Source organism: Cydia fagiglandana, chromosome 17 (assembly GCF_963556715.1).
Source record: "Cydia fagiglandana chromosome 17, ilCydFagi1.1, whole genome shotgun sequence".
Taxonomy (NCBI): domain Eukaryota; kingdom Metazoa; phylum Arthropoda; class Insecta; order Lepidoptera; family Tortricidae; genus Cydia; species Cydia fagiglandana.
In genome coordinates, this window is record NC_085948.1 from 17881456 (window position 1) to 17905075 (window position 23620).

Here is a 23620-nt window from a genome sequence, read left to right on the forward strand (position 1 = left end):
AATTTTGAGTCGAGATTTTTTTTTTGTAAACAATGAATTGATGTATTTAACTGACTACATTTAACATTTTTGTTGCCCATAAAAAACAAGACCGAAGTGATCCCATAAGTGTTCCGTAAACAAAGTTTTGTACGGAACACTAAAAACTAACGAGACAATAAATCAACATTTTTTAATTTGATATTCTTTAGCGTCTTTATTTATACATAGGAGTTGTTCTGTGTCTTCTTATATATCAAGGGCGTCAATATTTTAGATATCAATGGCATGGGACGAATTAAAACATTTAAAACTCGAGTCCCACCGGCTTGCCTGTTTTTACCCGACTACGGCAACGCAAAAGGAGGGTTATTAAATAGTCGAGCTAACTTTAATAAATAACTTGACACAAGACTATTTTAAAAAGACACGTGTCAACTTAATTTCCTTCTTTGACAAAAAACTATCAAAGCTAACCATCAACTACATAGTATGAAACTCGAAACTAATCCCATACAGCGCGTACAAAAACAAAGGCAGCTGTACAGACAGACAGAAATAGATATTAGTAAAAAAACTACGCGCACAAACGGATGCACGTGTACTATTAGATCAGATATATCTGCACAATTTTGAACTTTAATCGCTTGAGTTAAGGTTCAGTGTGTGTGTTGATGATGACGTTCAATTGTTTTTAAACACAATAACGTAGTACTAGAGGGGGCAATGCCTGTGGGAGAAAAGGTTAAACAAAGCTAGTTTATAGGGTCATTGAAGACTAATTTGGTATTGCTTTGAAGTATACCCTAAAACACGTTTTCTGGACTTTTTTAAAAGTTATAAATTATAATGTAAGAAATGATTGAAAATGACATTGAAAAGAATAAAAGATGACAAATTTTCCGTGAAATCACTTTGAACAACTTAAAAAAAATTACCTATAGTTTTTCAACTACTTAAATGATAAAAAATGACAGTTCAATTGGCCAATTCACAATTCAATTATCGTGCTTTTGTACTAGTTTCTGCTCGAAGTTTCGGTTTCGGCAGGTATTGCAGGCCAAAAATTTGCCAAGCCTTTTGTGCGTGCCAAAACTACAAATTTTGTTTTCGGTTTCTGCAAGTTTCAGCATAGAAATTGGTTTGGAAACTAGACTAGAGCAAAGGTTCAGTTTCGCTCGGTCGCTTCGGTCGGTTGGTATTTTGTACCAATTTTGTACTTATTGAAATAATCGTTGCACCAATTCGGCCAAAAGCCTCAACTTAGTGTCAGGGGTATAAAAACAATGTTTAGTTCAGAGACAAGAACCCAACCCTAAGAATCACTCACATTCCTTTTATTATTGTGTTCGCACTTGCTTTCGTTGGTCTCGGCGCAGCAGATGCATTTCTACGAACTTGCTACGGCTGCTCAGAGAAAACGACGTAAATAGTCTTCATACGATAAATACTGTTTTAAAGCTGGTTCTAATTTCTGATACATTAACCAATGATACATTACAGCCTGGTTATAAACCTCAGTTTAAGGTGGTCGAAATTTTGTAATACCCCTCCACTTTATGTGGCGCTTTTTTATTGGTTGTCACCTACTTGGAATGGGTTTACGGAATATTCTCCTAAACTGACGATAGCTGTGAGAAATATATTGAAATGTTGAAATAAAGTTGCCCTCAGGCTTACCGCGAACATCAAAGTTCGCAAATTGTGGGCATCTCTCTCTGTCACTCTACGCCTAAAGGTGACAGTCCATTTCCAACGACAACAGCACTACCATTCACTTTACTATGGAAATTGACAAATTGCTTCAAGCATACATCTTTGTACAAGAATTTCCTACAAAATATATCCGCTAATTTCCCCAGGGTATAGTTTCTACAGAACCCCGCTAGACTAGGAGATGAAAGGAATATCAACAGGTCATCAACCGCCGCCGGATGAATGAATAAACAGTCTAGTGTAAGTACGCTCGTACTACAGAGTATAATATTGTTGTTTCAACAAATCATAACTACTTTGTGACCTTTATTTACTTGATTATGTATATTGTTATACACAATTTATTTCTTTTTGTTATTTTGTGGACACTCAAGGAAGAAAACATGCTGCTTGTGGCCGAGAGGAAAATCCAGCGTAAGATACTGGGCCCAAAAAAAGACCGGACGGAAGCTGGTCAGTCCTTAGGAACCGTGAGATCGAAGAACTAGTGGCTGAACCTAACATCATGGGGGAGACTAAAGCTCACAGACTCCGTTGGTTGGGCCACGTTGAGGAAACGGATCTGCGCGAACTTCGAGTCAACAATTGGCAAGAGGTCGCTCAGGACCGAGAAACGTGGCGTTGTCTTGTGTCGGAGGCCAAGTCTCATTTTGGGTTGCTGAGCTAGCGGAGTAAGTAAGTATATTGTTACGAGTATGGAGAATCAGTGGAAAAAAGGTTTACTACAAACAAAAATTCAGCGAAAATATAACGTTTTTGTGTTAAACATTAAGAATTAAAATACGTTACTGCTCATTAAATATGTAGACACATTACACATTATATTTTATCATTTATTAAATCACATTTACAATCGGGAAGGTTTTCATTTCATGTACATTTATAATAAATTCGCGATAGACCCGATTGTAATATGATTCAATGTGTGTTCAAAACGCGAATATTTTAAATGTAGACACATTGTTATCGTGATTATAATTTACTAAAACGTTTAAAATAATGTGTACTTACTTATAAAAGTATGTATAATCAAGCTATTGTGCGTAATCAACTCTCCAACTAAATCAAGTGGCGCTCAAATCAATCATAATCATCAAACTGAAGAGCTCTAAACGCCATCATCAAGTGGCTAGTGCAGCAAATCAACTGTAGGGGTTATTGTGATTTACTATACACTGTGCTATAATAATTTATAATGCTATAATGAACGATTTATTTGATGGAGTGAGCTTTTGTATCAATTATTATGTGCGAGGGGAGTTGAGAGGGGAGCTTTCTGCTTTGTGTAAGCTGTGAGATATTCTTATTGGAGTTATTGTAACGTTATGTTGTAGGTTACAGTCCAGGACATTCCTTTTTTTAATAGGACAAATAAAAATATGAATTTATTTTAACATTTATCAAGAGTGCACAAAATGTTGTATGTTGTTGTATGTAAAATGTGTAGTGGAACGTATTTTTATATGCATTGCAAGTGATACACGAGCTATGTACATTTTCACAAAAGCCGAATGTAAGGGAAAATGCTTATATAACTGAGATTATTGTGTTTATACATGAATTTATGTGTCAAAAACGCCACTTTGTTTATTGAAATGACATGTTTCGAAATTAACATGTTCGTGGCGGCTAACAAAACCATATTGAAAGGAAAATAAACTGAAACCTAATATGTAATCACATTCCTCTAAACTACACGAAAAATAAAACTACACGAAAAATTTCCCTCTAACGAAATCCGTTTCGAACGAATTCAAAAACAACTGACAATCACAAAGCCAACAACAGCTAAATTAAAAACCGTCACTTCTCACTGTCCAATAGTAAACCTTATTAGTATCCCGATACGTCACAAGTTCGTATGACGTCTTCTTAACAGACGTGCGTCACGATAGCCGGTCGCGTAGAGACTGAGGATGGGATGTTTATAGCGATGTTTTTTCTGATGGTATCTTGTGGGGGTTTGACAGTGCAGAGGGGAACAGTAGGGGAGAATGTATGTAATAAGATGAAGCTTTTATATTGAGCGAGAAGTCGCGTACTAGGGGTAACTTTATACCTACTGATTTCACATTCGCGTGAGAAAGACAGGTCATTATGAGCTAGTAACGAAAGAAACAAAAATAATTCTCAAAAACCCATCCACACAAATTAAAAATGAATTTTGTGTTGTTTAATAAAAATATATATATCCCATTTTTTCAAAACACATAGTAGGATTTGTAGGTATCAACGCACTCTAGCACGGCGTAATACACAAGTCAAAAAATGCGTCATTTGAAATAATAAACGCGACGGTTGCCTAATGCTTACATTACAGTATGACTTAATGACTAAGTATAAATTAAAACCAGTACCTACTGTTACTATAACCACTGTGTACAAGCTTACATATTTCAGTTCAGTATTAAGTAGCCATGTTATTTTCTAAGCTTTAAATGTCACATATGGCAGGTGGATACAGAGCCCGCAGTCACTAGAGAACATCTGTGTATATTTATTTATGAACTATGAGTATGCCGGCTGAAAGGAGTTGATTGACTTACAAGATTTGACAAGGATTTTTGTTTGTAAGAACAGATGCCTTACTACTTTACTGACATACCTACTAATAATAAACCATTAGGTTATAAATAATAGTAAGCGAAGGGCAAAAACGCTATGGTATGTCGGGTTCTCCTCTATGAGCCGCATCTCTCAAGTTTCTCGTGAATTTTTATACTCAATTACTCGTATATGGATGTCGATTCAGTAAATGTAACTTTTTTAAATGCCAGTGGTCTCCGCGGTCTGGTGTACTTTCGTTTGGGCCAAATACGTTTCACCAAATTTCACTTCCCAACAAACTTATCGCAATAGTTTCATTTCCCAAAGGAACTTTTAGCAAAGTTACACTTCGCATATAATTTATTTGGTCAAATTATCATTTGGCATGATTTTACTTTGTCAAATGTTATTAGGACAAAAACTTATTTAGCAAACGTTTTTTATCGTCTAATATTATATTGCAAAAAGATGTTTGGTCAAAATTGTGACTTCGCAATTTAAATTTGTACTTTTTGTTATGTTAATATAGGGACGTTAAATTCTACGGAATTTGGGTGAGTTGGGTTAGGTTTGAACTGCGATCCTCCCAAAACGGAACCGCTATCAGAAAAGTAGGTTAGGTTAGAACTGTGACCCTCACAGAATCAAAATGCTATTAGAAAAGTGGGTTAGGTTAGGTTAGAACTGCGATCCTTACAGAAACGAAATACTATGTACCTACTAGAAAAAGGTCATCGAAGTGGATTAATTAATTCAATAGAATAACGAGATGTAAAAAAAATGCATCACATTTTAAACTAAAATGTGGTAAATATTGGTGGTTATTTACTATTTTTGGGTTACAATGATTACTTTGGTGTTATTTGCTTTAATAGAATAGCAAAATGTAACAAATTTGGTTATCATTTTACATTTAAATTGGATTTTTAATTTTAGTGATCATTTACTATATATTTTTGGCAGTAAAAATGTTTTTTTGACGTTATATTTTACTATGTAAACATATACATAGTAAAATGTAGGTAACGTCAAAAAAACATTCTTACTGCCAAAAATAATGATCAGTTAAATACCAGACAAATAAAATTCTGCAGCCTCCTCTCTATTGCAATATTTTGGTACATGTAAGTTATGCATAATGATACATTTGATTAAATAATATTTGGTAAAATGAAACTTGTCCAAGTAATTATTTGCTAAACAATAACTTGCCAAAAAAGACTATTGCTAACTGAAAGTTTGCGATAAGTTGTTTTGCCAAACATTTTTTTGGGAAATAATAATTTGGGAAACATAGTTTGGGATGTGATACTTTGGAAAAGTTTTTGGCCCATTCGTTAGTAAACCCCGCGGTCTACATCTTGCGGAGCCACAAGTTTTAGATTGAGTTAACTCTCAATAGTCCTTACACCCAGTTTTCACATCACCCAAACACAATATCATCAGCATCCATCATTCAGCAGTCATGAATCTTCCCAGAACGCACACCCCTGTCTTCCCCCTAATCCCGATATAGCGCTGACATCCTGCCTCGCAATCACGCACTTTCCTCCCGTAACTAATTAAAAGATTTAACTACTCCTCAGTTCCAGAAACACGTGTATATTAACAACAACTGACCATTGATGGTTCCTATGCCCTTGTAATAAGGTTTACGTTTTATCAATTAACGAAGACGATGGAAAGAGCAAAGAATACCATCGTCCCCATAGTTAATTGATCTTTCATGAACCTTATTAAAAAGCCGTAAGGCCTATCTATGTGTTGGTCAGTTAGTGTTGATGTTTGTACAATCGCCATCGGATATATCAGAGCAGCTAAGGTGTTCACAAATATCTAAACAAAGCCTCTATTGTCAAGACGTTAAAGCGCATGTTCAGATCTTTTGAGCACCTTGGCCGCTTCGATATATTTCATGGCGACTGTGCAAGTGTGCAGTGAGATGTTATCTTTGGGTACGGGATGATCGTGATGGTGAATCTTGGTGGGTGGTTTTGTGCACTGTGTGATTGTTAATTTTCGAAACAGGATGAAAAGTAGAAGGAAGGATGAGAAATGACAGGTACACAATATAAACAAGTAAAATAAAAGTTTTGTGATTTTGATGGCTGTCATTTTTTCCGCAGCAAAATACAGGTTAATCCTAGTCGGCGTCAAACAAGTTTTTAAATGGCATTTGAATTTTTATCTTTTACCTAACATTGTGCTCCATAAAATCATATGTATTTCGATCTAGGTTATAAGATAGTTGTAAGGCCTAACCTAGAATGAACGTGCCATCAATAAAATAGTCCTTTAATTTAATAAGCGTTAGGTAAGGGGACAGATTGAAGGAAGTGGTGGCTTGAATGACATTGTTAAACTATTAACTGCTTGTTTAGACATTTCATAGCAAAAATGCCTACATCAATCTATACTTTCAAATACGTATCTATAATAATACATAGACACGATACATAGATACGTATAATGAGACATAGTTGACTAAAATTCAAATTAGTTGACTAAGTTACCATGGATCCTACACCGCTTCAATATTCTAATTTATCGTTTTTGTACATTGGTAATACACAAATATAAATGCTAATAATATTATTGATGTTCCTGTAAGCTAACTATGTATGAAGAATTTTTCTACACGTTTTGAATAAAAGGTAACTTTGGCTTGCCTTGAGGTTTGAACAACGTCTCGCTGCTGTTACTTCGTTAGAAATTCATAATCATAACCTAAAAACAACCGTTTATCGCTCCTAAAAACGTGACACACTAATCAACGTATGCATAAAATCAAATAAGTACCTACAATCATCAATCAATTAACTGACCATCTTTGGACCTTATGTCTCGGGAATAAGGTAAAACTGTCAGTTACTAGTATCAATGGTACGCGGAAGCGCCATGCCATAACCGACTGCACGGCAGAAGGAAATCGTCCCGTTGGACGTTAACGTGCAGATTACGTCCGACGTAAACAGAGGTGTCGTAATATTTACGGGACGGGTGAATGGCTCCAAATAAAGATTTGGGAACGGTGGGAATATGGTGATTCTTTTGACGTGGTCGACGTGAATATCGGTCCGTATTGGTCTTGCTAAAATGAAGTTAATGAAAAATAAGTTTTTGGCAAAAAAATCATTTTTGGTACAAGCTTTTATCGCTGACAGTACTTTTCTTTTCACAGGCAACTAATGCTCATCGAGACAATTCTAAAAATCCCAAACACAATTAAGTTTCGTTGTTTTATCACATAGACCCTATGGCCACCTCCGGTCTCCATCAACATATCAGCTCGATGACACCATAATACATATTGCATTGTCACCCGACTTACGTATGTACGCAAAATTTCAGCTCAATCGGAAACCGGGAAGTGGATCAAATTTAACTTGCAAGATTTGATTACACACAGACAACGGTCAGGTGAAACTAAATAAAAGCTTGTAACAATACAGCGCGATCACTTTACTTATATTTTTATAGCTTTTTCATTTATTTAATTAATTTATTCTTTTTTACTATTATTTGAAAGAAAGAAACTGATAATTGAAAATCGCATAAGTAAGTGACACTATAATTGCGTAAAACACGACGCAATTAAATCTGAACCAGTTTCCTATTGCATGCTTATTTTGAGTGTTTATTTTCTGCTTATCAATTAATTAATCAAAATAGTCATCAAAATGTGGAACAGGATTATTTTATCAACTTCAAATGGAGCATTGATCCCTATAAGTGTGTCCAGCCATGTGTTCCCATCATTATCAATTAGGTAAGGTCCACGACCCCTTCTAACGACTCTCTCGATGATTAAATAATTACTACTGATTATGTACTTCCTCGAATTCAAGTACTAAGGGTCATCGGCAAAGTAGTTCAACGAGGAAATATGTAAAGTGTCATGCTATGGAAAGTTTGCTAACTATGTAAACAAAAGTCACTAGTAAATTCATGACACAATTTCAATATGGACACAATGGAGACAATATGGAGACAATTTCAATATGGCGGTTTGTTTACATAGTTAGCAAGTTCCATAGAATGAGTGAGTGATGAAATAGAGTGTCCGTCAGTTCAAAACAGCCGTTCAAACATGAACCTACACTGCGGTCACCGGTGACCTCCACGGCCTAAACAGATAGTGTTAGTGCCGGTCACCAGTGACCAACGCGGCTCTAACGGAACTAATCGAAATTTCCATTGGCGTTTAACGTGTTAACATCACTGGGGTGTTCAAAATGTTATGAGCACAACGCTGTTGTCAATGGAGTAAAGTGTGCAGATTTCCCCTCCTCACCTCACCCATTTTGCCAGATCCGCTGCTGTCTGTACATTTATTTAAAATTGCACTATGTTCGCAACTTATTTTAACTTATACAAAGTACACGAGACATCATGGCTTAACATTTACTTTTCCTGTCATTTCAAACGTAATGTTAGACGCAAAGCTCAGGATATGTTTTTGTACAGGCGCCATCAGATATATCGGAGCAGCTAAGGCGCTCACAAATATCTGAACACGCCTCTATTGTCAAGGCGTTAGAGTGCGTGTTCAGATATTGTGAACACCTATCTGATGGCGACTGTACTGTAAATACCTGAAGGTAATTTCATAACCCAAACAATAATAATTTAGAACGTCATAAACCAAAAACAAACTTTATTTATAACGGTGATTATCTATATTTTAGCATCATTCATCATCAGAGTGAATAATAAAATAGTTTATGGTGTTATATTTTAGTAGGCTGCAGTCCGTTCATTAAAGTTTATACTCGAAAAGGCAGTTAAATATGGCATAGATAGAGAATAACCAGATAGAGATATGTGGTTTAATCCCCTTTTAATACGGACTTATATCTGCCTCTGCCTTAGGTACTGGATTTTAATTTAGCCCAAGCTTCGAGCAAATTTGGAAAACAAATTCTAGTACAAACAAATTCACAAAAAACAAACAAACAAACAAAGAAATTCACGAATTTATAGTTATCAGAATTAACATTTTTAATACATTACATAATTTTTATCATTATACAATTTTTAAATACATTACAACGTAGCATTTTATCCAGCTATTTCTATCATTTGAAGTGGAAAGGCCTATCTTCGCAAGAACCCTAAAACCTCTATAGAGAATGTATCCTCATTTCGTAACCTATTAGAAGCACATGCTCACATAATTGAATCAAGTAGCACTCTAATACGCATTTTAATTCAATTAGCTGACATGTAATATATGTCAGTGTACGTATACCTCCTTTAAATTTGAGGTGCCCATTTTTATAAAGTTGTTACTGCCATTTGAGTCTTACAGCTTAGACATTAAAGTCGCTTTTTCAATGGCGTGTTTTTAGGCAATTTGGCTCGCGCAAATTATTTAAAGTATCTTATTAGGTCAACATAAAGTGTATGATAAAGAAAATAGTCCTTCCGCATTACGCATACATCTGTGTCGTAATTAAATTAAACAGTTGGTACCGTTGTTAGCCTAGTTTGAAAATAGCCGACAATTCACAGCATCACTTATCTGACCGAAGTAATGTTACAACAGTTTAAGAAATATTTTGCAAATACTTAAGACATTTTTGTGTGCTGCCAGATCTAGTGAAAGTGCCGCGAAATAATGGCATTACTACACCTTATAAAACAAAGTCCCCCGCAGCGTCTGCCTGTTTGTGTGTTCGCGATAAACTCAAAAACTACTGAACGGATTTTCATGCGGTTTTCGTCTATCAATAGAGGGATTCTTGAGGAAGGTGTATAATTTGTTAAGGTTTACCCGGGCGAAGCCGGGGCGGGTAGCTAGTAAAATATAATGCTTTTACACGTTTGACCGTTTATCAGGCGATCCGTGAGCTCATTTACGACCATCGCATCGTGTTATTAACCCTTTGAACGGTCACGTCATCGTGAATCTTGTCAGAATGCACGAACGTTGATTACGTTGATATTGCGCTGCAGCCGCGCGCGAAATTTGACGTCTTTGGCGGTCAAGCATGAAAAAAAAGATAGATTGACTGTTACGCGGTTATCACACTGATGCAAATTCGTCTTACGTCAAGCCAACGACCGCCGTTTTCATTAAAATTCATCTGATGAACAGTTTACTATCTAAACAGCAGAATAAATCGAAAAATGAATTGAATTTAAACAAATTTCAAGCTTACTCAAAAAGAGATAAGGTCGAGTTTCGGGAAGCTTTTAGGTAATTTCCTGTAAACTGATATTTCTTGTGTTTATAAACGTTCATTATGCGTGTCGGCGCATAACGCATTTTATGCGTTTTCCGCGCCGCATTCCTGAACGATGCAGCGGGTGATAAAATATATTCGTAAAACGCTAACAAATGTACCTATCTGTAAAAATATACGTATTTGACAAAGATGCATCGAGTGTATAAGATACGTAAATTCTAACATAAATCGTGACCCTTAGTTTGAAGTCGATGAGAGAAATGAAATGGCGTTGTGAGGCGCTTTATGTTTGGTGATAACTGAATTATCAAATTTAATGTCAACCTTTGGGAGCTAAAGTACAGTAGCTGTCAAATTTGACGTAATTAAGGGAAAAAGGACCCAATTTACAATAATCTTTGGTACTAAGAAATGTACAGTGTAGAAGAAAATGTTTAGATAACCGACAGAAGAGTGGGATCTTAACTTTTCTGACGTCCGCGGCTATTTTTGCTTGCGGCTCTAAACCCGAATTGTTAATTCGATATGATGGTTATATCTGTCATCGGTATTTTGTTTTATATATTCACTCTCTTTAAGAAGTATTCAATTTTATTGTTGAATACAAGTTTTTATTAGTATTATTACAATTAGTGTGTTTCATTTAAACATTAATATTTATTAAGAATTGTAAACATCCAGAATATAGTTTGCTAGAACATTTTTAAAGCCAGGAAAAGTTGAACATGGTAGGCAATGTTGGCCATTTTCTACAGCGCTCTTTCTATAGTCAATTCTACTAATCTAATGAATAGGTACACTTAGTTTTTCATTCTGATGCATAAAGTGCATCGGAGAAATATCAAAGAAATGGTGTTTTTGATCGTTTTGGATTAAAAAAGTACCCTATATTGGAAATGTAGAGGAAAGAACGTCTTTCTTGCAAGTGTGATCAAGAAAGGGCCCAAATAACCTTTTGTCGCGAGTCCGCGGGTGAGTGAACGCGGGCTAATTTTACCACTTAGCATTTATTTACGCGCCGGCGCCGCGCCGCACGCGCATACGGTGTAGCATGGTATAGTAAAATCCACAGAAAACAATACAATTGAATGGTCACCTAACCGAAAAACACATCAATGTGGAGAAGACGAGAGAAGAAGATATATAATTGATTGCAGGGAAGACCGTCATAGCGTTCACTCGTTCTCTACCTACCTTCTACTACATTAGGTGCATTGGCCAAGATTCACTAAGCGCTCCTATCTATTATTCCTATCTGAAATTACCCAAAAAAAAAACTTCAACAGTAAACCTATCTTTTGCACCTAAAATGTATCTCTTCTTCTTCTTCCTCGCGTTATCCCGACATTTTTGCCACGGCTCATGGGAGCCTGATGGGGTCCGCTTGACAACTAATCCTATTAATTGACGTAGGCACTAGTTGTTACGAAAGCGACTGCCATCTGACCTTCCAACCCAGAGGGGAAACTAGGCCTTATTGGGATTAGTCGGTTTCCTCACGACCTAAAATGTATGTTTGCTCAATCAATAATATACCTTTACCTATGTACCTTTATTTCTGTAAATATTATGTAAACCTGTGTTGTGTACAATAAAGTGATTACTACTACTACTACTACTAATATCGCATTTCCCCTGAAAATTCGCAACACATTGCCAAGCTATATCGAATCAAGTGTAAATGCTGTAATGCTGCCCTCAACACCACATTATCGGCTCAAAGATCGAACATCAAACAACACATGTTGCACTGTTTCGTGGGAACTCACTCGAGTACGAATAAAGATAAACGAATTAACCATTAGTAGATCTTATTGTAATACGGATAAGGTTTACTTTTAGTAACTTAAATGTGATTGATCCGTTGTTACATGGAGACTGTTTAACATAATGTTTTAACTATCCTCTTAACACCCACGGTCTTACCCGCAGTACAAATATTATACGCGATTAAGTTCCGTTCTGCTAAATTACTCATTATGAGTAAAAATCGTGAAATTTTAAAACAGTGTGTTACATATTCAGTCGCCTGTTGATATTTACGATTAATATAGATACTAGTCAGACAGCTGATAGCTTATCCTGTTCTATTACTGGCATTTCGCGGCTCTTTTCTCCTTTCTATTTTTTTTTTCATTTCATATTGTTGTTATGTTACGAATAAAGTAGGTAAGTCTTATGTTATCTTATCTTAAAGTCCATAATATTACAGTACAGAAAATTTTTTGTAAGTCCCTTGATTATAGAACCGGCCGCTATAACTGTGACTATCTTTCGTCAGCAGCTAGACATAGACTTCCTCCTTTGGAAAAAAGAAGAGAATATCTAGATATTTTATTCTTATTTAAAATTATTAGAAATCATATTGATTCCAACCCACTATTAGAAAACATTTCCTTCAAAATTTCTCGGTTCCACTCACGTTCTAAACCTACCTTTTCTATTTCTTCCTGTGGCACACAGTATGCTAAAAATTCTTTCTTTAGGCGCACTTGTAATATGTATAATGAATCGCTTAATGATATAGACATTTTTGTTCATAGTTTGTCCGTTTTCAAGAACAAAGTTCGGCATATTTTGTTTTCTAGTAATTGAAAAAATTGTTTCTAGTTATATTTCGCATTGTATTCTTACTTTATTTGCGTGTAGTATTCACAACTATATAATACCTTCGGGTAATTTATAATTAAGTAACCTACTACCTTTATTGTAATAGTCAACCTAGTAACATATGAAACTTTAGGCCTATTTTCAATAATTTTTGTAAGACTTATTTGTAAAAGGCTGTTTGTTTTCTAAATAAATTAAAAAAAAAAAAAATATATATATATATTACTAACCTCCTTCTCAGGCCTCGCGTCGTGTATTTTGTCCCGCAACGCCACCAGTTCCAGCGGCCAACTGGAAAGCTCCGCGTCCGGGTCCGAAAGCAGCACCTGCGTAACACACCTTATTAGTAACTAGCTAAGGTTGAGATTTGATTGGAGAAGTTATGGGATCTTCTGAAACGGGCTCAAATGTTTATCGCACCTTATTATTAAATACCTAAGGCTTTAAATTAAACGAACGGTTTTTTCCTAAACACCGTAGTGGGCTTTTTGAGGTACATTTGCAATAAAACATTTATGTACACGCTGGTAACTTACCAGCGTATACACGATGGCCAAAAAATAAGTGCATTCCCGTTGCCAGGCAGGTTTTGGGATTATATTAAGCAACTTTGACAATGGCACCAATCCACCAAATATGGCACGAAATCGCGAAAAAAATTACCCTCCCATAGATAATGGACCATCCAAAATTTATGAAACAGCCAAATTTATTTTTCGCGATTTCGGGGTTGGCCCCATAGTAAAAGTTGCTCAGTATAATCCCAAAACCTCCCTGGCAACGGGAATGCACTTATTTTTGGCCACCCTGTATATAAATGTTTAATTCCTTGAAAAGCAGGGTGGACAAATGTATCTACTGTAGCAAACTCTAACTTCACCACTAACCAACCTTTGCCACTCGTACCCAACTTCACCTAAAATTTTTTTTCAAAAACTTATTCCTTTTAGGCCTTGTAACGGAAGTATTGCAAGTCAAATAAAAGTTCCTAATAACTCTAATAACTTACAAGCAACAAATCTGCCATTCCAAAAAAAAAGACTATTTCACCAATTTAAAAACACTAATCCATCAATACACTAAAACTGTCACATAAAATCACGTCTCGATATCACAAGAATCACCACCACACTGGCGGTAAACACGGCCTATTTGACCCCCTTATCATATCAGTGAATACTTGGTTATAGTCACACTAGAGTCCTGGCAGTATGGTGATGGCAAAACAAACTCATTTGCTAATGTGTTTGTCTGAGGATTTGAGGAAAATAACTATTAATTTGTCAGTTGCCAGTAACACATTAAGGATATCGAAAATAAAAATATTATAATTATGTTTAGTTGTTTTAATTACCTAGTTACAACACAATTGCAGTGTGACTAATGAGTATTATTTAACTTTTAGTGCTGTTTTGTCATCAATGTGTGGTTTAGGGGACTCAGAAGTCCAAACTCGGGGTTTGTCAGAGAGCTATGGAGCGCAGCATATTAGGTGTGAAACTAAGGGATCACATCCGGAACACCACGCTGCGCTCTAAAACTCAAATAATAGATGTAGCTCGAAAAGCGGCCAAGTTAAAGTGGGACTGGGCTGGTCATGTCTGCCGCATGCCGAATGACTTATGGGCCAAGATAACCACGGAGTGGGTGCCCCATGAGTCGAACCGGAGATGCGGCAGACCTCGTCGGCGATGGCGGGATAACTTAGACTCCTTTTTGAGAGACTGGCCAGATGCAGCTCAAAATCGGGAAGAATGGAAGAAGAGGGGGGAGGCCTTTGCCCAGCAGTGGGACACAATGGGCTCGTAATAAATAAGAACTATAGTAACAGCACCAGTCATGGGACATTTAAGAGGGAATTTGGAGTATTTGTGATATTTCCCTAATACATGTGAATGGTCTACCGCTTAGCGTATTGAAAGATGAAAGTCCTACCCGTCTTTCATGTTTCAGGCGTGTTGTATCAAAGATACTGCAATGAGTTTCCACATACTTAACAAATTAAAACTATGCTATTTTTCTCCAGTCATGGACACCAAAGCTCCAGTAATGGGCCCCCCAGTAATGGACACTACTCTATCAGTATAAAATATTGAAATAGGTCATCAGATCTGGTCCATGTTATCATAATGTTGCATTATCATCCGATTTGCATATTTAATTACGAATACAAAATTTCAACTCAATCGGAAAACGGGAAAGTGGCTCAAACTCGGCTACCAAGATTTGACCCACACTAAAAAACGATATTAATTTATCCGAAGTCCGAGCATACCTCCTGGTTGACATATTTCGTAACTACATTTTACTTCTGTATTGTTTAAACATGAAATGATGGCATGGCAAGCATCATTATGTAAATTTCCCATTATAGGAGGTATGCAGTTTTACAGCTCCTATAATGGGATTGGGCCAAATACCACTATTTTTTTACATCTGTGGACTCACAACATAGTATGTTGTATACCTTATCTCATGGTAAATGCAATTAACAAAACACATTTTAGTTTTCATCAAGTATTAATTAATTAAAATTTAATAAATTAACTCACCTCTCTTAGCGAAGTTGTTAAGAATTCGTAGTGGTATTTTTTTTTCAGTGACACGACAACTTTTGGGTTGACGCCAATTTCTTAAGAGGGCGTAGAGGAGGGTAAATTTTCAGATTCTGTCAAATTACCCCATTTCACGCACAAACGCAGCTCACGCACACTACCTCAATTTACTGGGACAGGTCAGTGACCCCTAATGTTTTTTTAAAGGTGCTGTCTCGAGTTTAGTGTTAACTACTGACCTCCTTTGAGGAATTAAAACTGTCAAACTTTCCTTTGTGAGAAGACAGAGAAAAAACACTTTTTATATATAGCTTTCCTTGTTTGTTCATGTCATGTCATAGGTATGTGACGTATTAGGTAATTATTTATTTTCGTTGTTGACTTTTGTATTAAGATAGGTACAAACGGCGACGCTCTTAACTGTCCATCGGTAGACCTTATGCCTTTTGTAATAAGGTTTACGAACTGTCAGTTAACAGTGTGGTGGTGTGCGATGGTAAGTATGCGGTTTGTAGACATAGACCAAATTAAAACTAGGAGTTTTATTATTAAAGATATAAGAAATCGTCTATTTTACCTACTCGAAGTGAACTACTTATATCTAAAATTATCCCTTCATTAGTTATATATAGGTCTTGTAACATATTTTTTACAAGTAAACACGCTTATTATATTTTACTTATAACTAATTTTTAAAGCTCTATTGATAATAAGGCTTTAAAAACATCTAATAGAATGCAGGTACTACGCTTATACTTTTGTAAGCCAGTAAGTGATGCTTACTTAAAACTTATCGGGAAATCAAAAAACTCATAATTACCTATATTAAAATATTTAAATTTACTATTCCATCTCATACGTTCAATAAGGCCCGGGACCGGGCCTTGTCACCTGCACTGACAGAGGGCCTTTTTAGCCCCACATAATATTAAAGAACTGTGTCCCGGATAGTATGGGTTCTGGGCCATGACCATGACGCGTCCCGAAGTAACTTATACAGGGCGTAATCGTTAAGTGTAGCCAGGCTATAATTTCGTAAATATAACAGATATCAGAAAACTTCAAATTGTTATCGAAAGTGCGTTACCCAATGAGTAAAATTACATTAAGGGGTCATCCATTAATTACGTCACACGTTTGGGGGGGGAAGGGGGTCAAGAAAATGTGACATGTTGTGACATGGGGAGGGGGAGTCACAAACACTGTGACGTCACTTTAACTTCATCACTATTCATCAGTAACCGAAAATTAATTTATATTTTTTTATTCGCAGTACATTTAAATAATGAGGTTTTGGAAGTATGTAGGTAATTTTCGTTCCTAATTGGTTTTGTGTTACAAAATTATATATATTTATTTTACCAAAAATATTTTTTTTTTAAATAATGCCGAGTTAGTACTGCCCATTTCGTTGAAAACAAAATTACCTAAAATGTGACGTCACACCAGGTGGGGAGGGAGTTGCAAAATGTGACCAAGTGTGACAAGGAGGGGGGGAGGGGTCAAAAAACATAGAAATTAATTTGACGTAATTAATGGATGATTCCTAATAACTTTTTTAAATAAAAGCAGAAATATCCCAAACATTAACGTCAAACCCTCCCATACATTTAGTACGACGACTCACCCCTCACTGTAATAAAATAATAAAACTACCGTTTATGAAATAATAAATCTATTATTTCATAAACGGTAGTTTTATTATTTTATTACAGTTTATCATCGCAAATAATGAATCTCAAGCAGTTTTATCTCTTACGACACCAACGTTCTTTGAAGGGTGAGTCGTCATAATCATAAATCATTTAATCATAAATCATTTATGTTGCTTAAAACATGGTACAATAGATGGTCAACAATTATAAGTGAAGCACACATTTCACCAGTAGCTGGCATGCAAAATTTATACCTACAATTATCGTATCGTCGTACTACATGTATGGGAGGGTTTGTGAGTTAATGTCTTAGAGTAGAGTTAATGTCTGGGATATTTCTGTTTTTATTTAAAAAAAGTTATTAATGTAATTTTACTCATTGGGTAACGCACTTTTGATATCAATTTGAAGTTTTCTGATATCTGTTATATTTACGGAATTATAGCCTGGCTACACTTAACGATTACACCCTGTATATCATTAGATAGTTCATAGCCTATATCTATCGAATATATCGTTCTTATGAGCGTATTTGGTGGGCATACCTTATAAGTTTCAGTACAGGAAAAAGTACATATGAGCTGTACTTTTAATTGTTAGTACAATCGGTATCAAATAGATAGTGACGGCCAAAGTGACCAAATATAGCTATAGGATCTAAATGTGAACGAATAGGGTTAGGTGAGGCATATAAGGCCCACCTTTATTTTAACTGAAATAGTTTTATAAATAATCAGGATATTATTACCAATTCAATTCAATATAGATTTCTCATTTGTTCATGTTTCTTCATATACCAAAATAGTTATAATAATATTCCGGCGCTTTTGAAAAATACACGTTTTATAAAAAAACCATACCATGTTGGTTCGGAGCCGGGCCTTGTTACTTGCACTGTCAGTGTCAGTGTCTGAGTCATAGTACAAGTTCAAGAATAACAGAGAATATTACCGGGCCTTATTACCTTTTATCATGAATTAATTTCATCTTTAATTTAAATGGTCTAGTAAAATAAGGCCTACATGAGTCATGGAAAAACAAATTGTATTTTATTTAGAAAGTACCTATATGTTGTTCATAATCTTCAGTAAGCTGACCTCTAAGAGTCTATCTATTATAATAATTAATGTAGATTGACAGTTTACTTGGCAAATTGTACTTTTACCTTTAGGTTTTATGTTGGAAATATCTCACCCAGTGGCGTGCAGTGGAGATAAGACTTAAATCGGGCTCTAGAAGAGTCATTCTTGAAGGAATGTAACGCAAACTATAAAAATCGGCAACTTTTTTTTTGGTCATTTTGTATGGACTGCCTACCCTAGTGCCTACCTTTTTTTGTATGCACTGCACGCCACTGATCTCACCCAATTTGTAATTAATGATGTTTACTGATTGTTAATCTTAAATATACCTACTTAATATTATGAAGGGCACTTATATTATTTTAGCGGACCGAACGGATGTATATTATTGTGGACCACTTTTTTATTTAAATAATTAAATTGTAATTCATTTCAAAAAAGGTTATTACAATTAGGGATATAAGTAGATACCTCACCTATCTTATTACAAAGCATTACAAAAATGTCCAAAGGCCAAAGCCACGCTGATAAGCCATAAGACCTTAAAACCTATAAACGACCTCATAAACATAAACGTTCACTGAAAAAAACCAAAGGCATTTCTCATAATTTTATTTCGTTACTGAGTTATCGTTTTGCACCGAATATCAATGAAATAAAAGCACGTTGTTGTTTGATAGATACATTTATATAAACATCGTCACATGAAACCAATATAGGTACTCGTAAAACAGACCACTGCTGGTATTGGCTTTAAATATCGTTCTTTCAACTGATAATATAGCCACAAAAACTCGCTGAGACTGCAGGTCGAGTCTTGATTTCAATTTCTTGATGATATATCATTGAATTAACTTTCAGAGCTCGTGATAGCTCTTAGAATAGCAACAGAACTAGTTGAAACTAAGAATTTTATTGCTGAAATTATGTGAACAACATTGCTCCGTCTTCATAAATAAAATTTTAATAATTTATATTGCTTAGGCTAAAATGTGAAGAATTTTGTTGATAAATTGTTTATCTAATATATTGACATTATGTCATATATGTTTTTAAAATGACGTAACATGAATACCAGCACAATGAAAATTTATTCCAATAAGAAATAACAAATCTTCAAACTTTTTTCATTTTAAGTGAATTAGGAAGAAGCTAATTACACTGATTCGGTTGTATTCATATATTTTATTAAATAATTTGTTATATTTTTTAAGTATTATGACTTGTGAATAAAAAGATGTCGAAATTTTTATGACTCTAGATCTCCGTGTGACGTTATTTATTTACCCTATTTATTTTGAACACAGTTTTTCACTGGTATCATCATTCGTATACGGATATGAATTTCAAACTGTCAAACTGGGAGATCCTGGTACGCGTCCGCTTTGAACCAAGCCCAGCGGGCATCTGATTGAAAGGAGAATTTGACAGATATGGCGGATGTATGGAAATTTTACGAAAGTTTACGTTTACGATTGAATTTCTCTGTAGCCTTTAAGAGGAAAAATAGGAAAAGCCTGATTCGTTGTAGTCCAGTTATCTGGCTTTCGAAATCACTCGATTTTATAGCATGAGCATCGATTTTTTTATACAAATTTTACTAAACGCTGACACTCGTTCATCTCGTTTTAGGTACAACTTTGCATAAGTGTATTTATTATATTGTAAAATATTTCAGATTTTCAAGGGTGATTCGTTGTAAACACACTCTTTGGGATAATAATGACATTTATTATAATTTTTTTTATCAAGAGATGTGAACGTTAGCGACTAAACGGTGACTGCCTTTTTCGCTGATTTTGCTCGATGCAGTCTTAAAAAACAACCAAATTTAATAAAAAATCAAACTGAAACAGCTCTAGGACTCTTATTTATGATAATATACAGGCAGTGTTTATAAACTACTTTTAGACACTTATTTTACAGGATTTGTGGTTTTTTGTCCCATTACTGGTTCCACGCCCATCATAGGGTACACTACTATAGAGGGTTTCATATGAAAAGTATTCGTAGTAGGACTTCTGGGTTTATTCCTTTGTAGAACTTCCTCTACATTATCGTTTTAGTAGCATTCGCAACTTCATGTAGCATTTGTTTGCTTAAAATATACATTTTTAATGAGCTCTAAAGACCCCCGGGAGTGGGAGAATCGCAAGAATCACATCGGTCGAAAATACTCCGAAAAGCTACAAAAACTCTAAATTTAATAACTTTCATTTCGATTTTCTCTAAGGGCCCCCCCACATCTGGCGTCTTTCGAGCGTCGGCGTCTACAATTCTATGGCCGACGTCGACGCAACGTCGACGCAGCGTCGACGCAACTGCGCAGCGACGTCATTTTCCATAGCGCTGGACCGACGCCGACAGACGCCGACGCTCGAAAGACGCCAGATGTGGGGGGGCCCTAAATGCAAACCTAACCCTTTGTTAAGCCGACTGATAAGAGGGTCTGTTATCAGTGTCGACCTCGAAACAGGTCATTGTAATGCACCAATCGAACGTCCATTGATAAAAGCATCTGAACTTATGCTCCTGCATGTTAACGTCACGTAAGCACGTGAACGATACCGTTTTAAATTCTTAGAGTTAGATCAAGAAAAGTCCACGCACGCAGTGCAAGTGTTATTTTAAACGTCAAACGGCTACGAATTTTTTACGTATAAATAACACTTGCACTGCGTGTGCTATCAAAATCGTTGCAGACTTTTCTTGGTCTAACTCTAACACGGTTTGGGAAAGAATATTTATCAAAAATATGTATGTATAATATTATTCTTTATAGGTCCAAACGCCTGATGGCTATAGCTATCAGGGTAGGTCATTAAATAATTTATTTTTTGAAAATGTATGAAAGTTTCCTTATGATATTTTCCTTCCAGCAAGTGGAATTTTTTTTCGTTTATCATTCACGAGTTCAAAAAGTCATTACTATTAGAGTTTTGGCTACGGATGTTCGAGTTATAATACGGACGTTATAATAAAGAGGGAACACTACAAATACGCATCAGCAAAGGCGAATATCAAACATCTTATCTCTTGAAAACCATGCCGATACATGTCAATATTGACATTGACAAAATAATGTACCTACAAGTTGCCTTCAGAAACTCGCGAACTAAATTGACATGAGTTTGACAAATAAAATGATACCAGGAAGAGCAAAGAAAAAATAGGCAGGGGTATATGTCGATAAAATGATATCGATAAGTAAGATGCACTTACTACCCATGTGATAATTATAAAGGGGTCACAAACGATTTCGATTTGTATGAATGTGTCGAGAAAAATGGTTGATTCGATTGTAAGATTGTGACGTTACCAATCAAATCAGGAGGTGCGGATGTGAAACTGACAAATTTCAATGTTAAGAAGAAACAGGAGCTGAGTTTTAAATATTTTAGGTAAATATACCCATCTCGCTAACGGAAGCGGCTCCTAAAACTAGTGCGATAAGGACAAGGCGAAAAATCCTGCGTAAAAATCTCAAAAATCGAGGTTTCGTACTCGACTGTTTCCTCCTCCAAAACTTAACCAATCGTAACCAAATTTGGAAATCTAAATGATTATGAACTTATCTATGCCAGACCGTTTTGCTTCTTTGGCTAATTGATATCAGTTTTGAATATTACGCCTCTCATTGCGGCATAGTCAATGAGGCCATTATGGGCATTTTTGAAAGGCTCTACCACCTTAAAAAACAAAAATATCAAAAAAGCAAAACGGTCGGACACAGATATTGACAATATTAATCTGTATTGAAAAAATCATTGCTCTAGCATCAAAACCCACGGAGGAAACAGTCGAATACGTTTGTATGGAGATATGACCACTCCTGTTGGCTCTTAATAAGCAGGTTTGGGGGCAAGTTGTTTATATCAAGAGCTCGTTGTTGTCGCCATAAATCTAAAATTGGTGTTTTTTTTTTTAAAATTGGTGATTTAATTTTATACAATGTGACCGGTAGATGAGATTGATCGATAATTAAAGTTAGACCAAGAAAAGACTGCAGCGATTTTGATAGCCCACGCAGTGCAACTGTTATTTAATACGTCATAATTTCATAGAATTTTGACGTTTAAAATAATACTTGCACTGCGTGGGCTATTAAAATCGCTGCAGACTTTTTTTGGTCTAACTGTATTTAAATTCTGACCTAATTGTCAACTTGAATGTCCAGTTTAGGGACTGGTCTTCTTTACAATCGAAGCAATAGGGATCACCGAGACGATTTATTTTTTACGTCCACACCACACAAAATAAATGAAAAATCTTATCTTATTTCCCCGTCTGGGTCGGCCTTATTTGTATTTTGAGCCAAAATCACTGTTTATATGTTATCACCAGGGGTCGTACAAAAAGTGCGGATGACGTCAAACCACTTATAGGATGATTTCAAATAGTATTTTTGATTTTCATAAACAATTATCACTTATCATTTATCAACCTCCTTATTAAACGATATCGCCACTTGAAATGAGTATGTACGTTTTTGACTGACACATTGTCAATCAGATGAACAATAAATTGACTTCGTTATTGTTTAGCTATTGTATCTTCACGATTATATTTAGCTAAAATTTATATTTACTAATGTATAAGAAAACGCTCTAAAATGTCATCTTTACTCGAATATTGTGGCAATTTTCCGTTTTTGGAGGTACGTGACAAACACGTATACTGCTCAAAGCAATATTAAAGCAGTATTAAAGCAATATTAAAAGACATTTATTCGTGAATTTTATTTTATTCACTACATCACCCTACCACCTGTGTTATTAATTCCATGGATTTATTTACGATTATTTTGTTACTTCATTAATACTACTTTGTTACTACATGTCACACGGAAGTTTAAATACAAACTCAAACATCATCCTGTGTGCAAGATTACGTCATTTTTACGTCATCCGCACTTTTTGTCCGACCCCTGGTTATCACCTACAACTTCAGCTGTAAGTTTTCCTAACAAATAAATTAAAATAAATATAATAAAATATTTATTTAATTACCTACAATATGTTTATCCAATATCCTTGTATAGATTACTATAGAATTGCACAATTTTCGAAATACAAAGTAACATTTGTAAAATAATTTAAATTATTTAAAGATACATTTTAACTGACCGCGCAACAGTAGCGCCGCTAGCGGTGAATTCTTGCGATATTCTCTAATTCAAACTTTTTTGAAAATATCGATATGAACAGCACTGGCCAAACTGTGGTATCATTTGTGCACATTGACCTGTCAATTTAGTTCGCGAGATTCTGGAGGCAACCTTAAAT

At 35.4% G+C, this 23620-nt stretch overlaps 1 protein-coding gene across 1 annotated transcript in view; it reads right to left on the minus strand.

The window, feature by feature from the left end:
• LOC134672659 (ciliary rootlet coiled-coil protein 2-like) overlaps window positions 1-23620 on the minus strand; it is a 108323-nt gene that overhangs the window by 63485 nt on the left and 21218 nt on the right. Inside the window, exon 8 of the mRNA XM_063530617.1 lies at window positions 13274-13369. Within this exon, the coding sequence (XP_063386687.1) occupies window positions 13274-13369 (96 nt within the window). The remainder of the gene's footprint in view (window positions 1-13273; window positions 13370-23620) is intronic.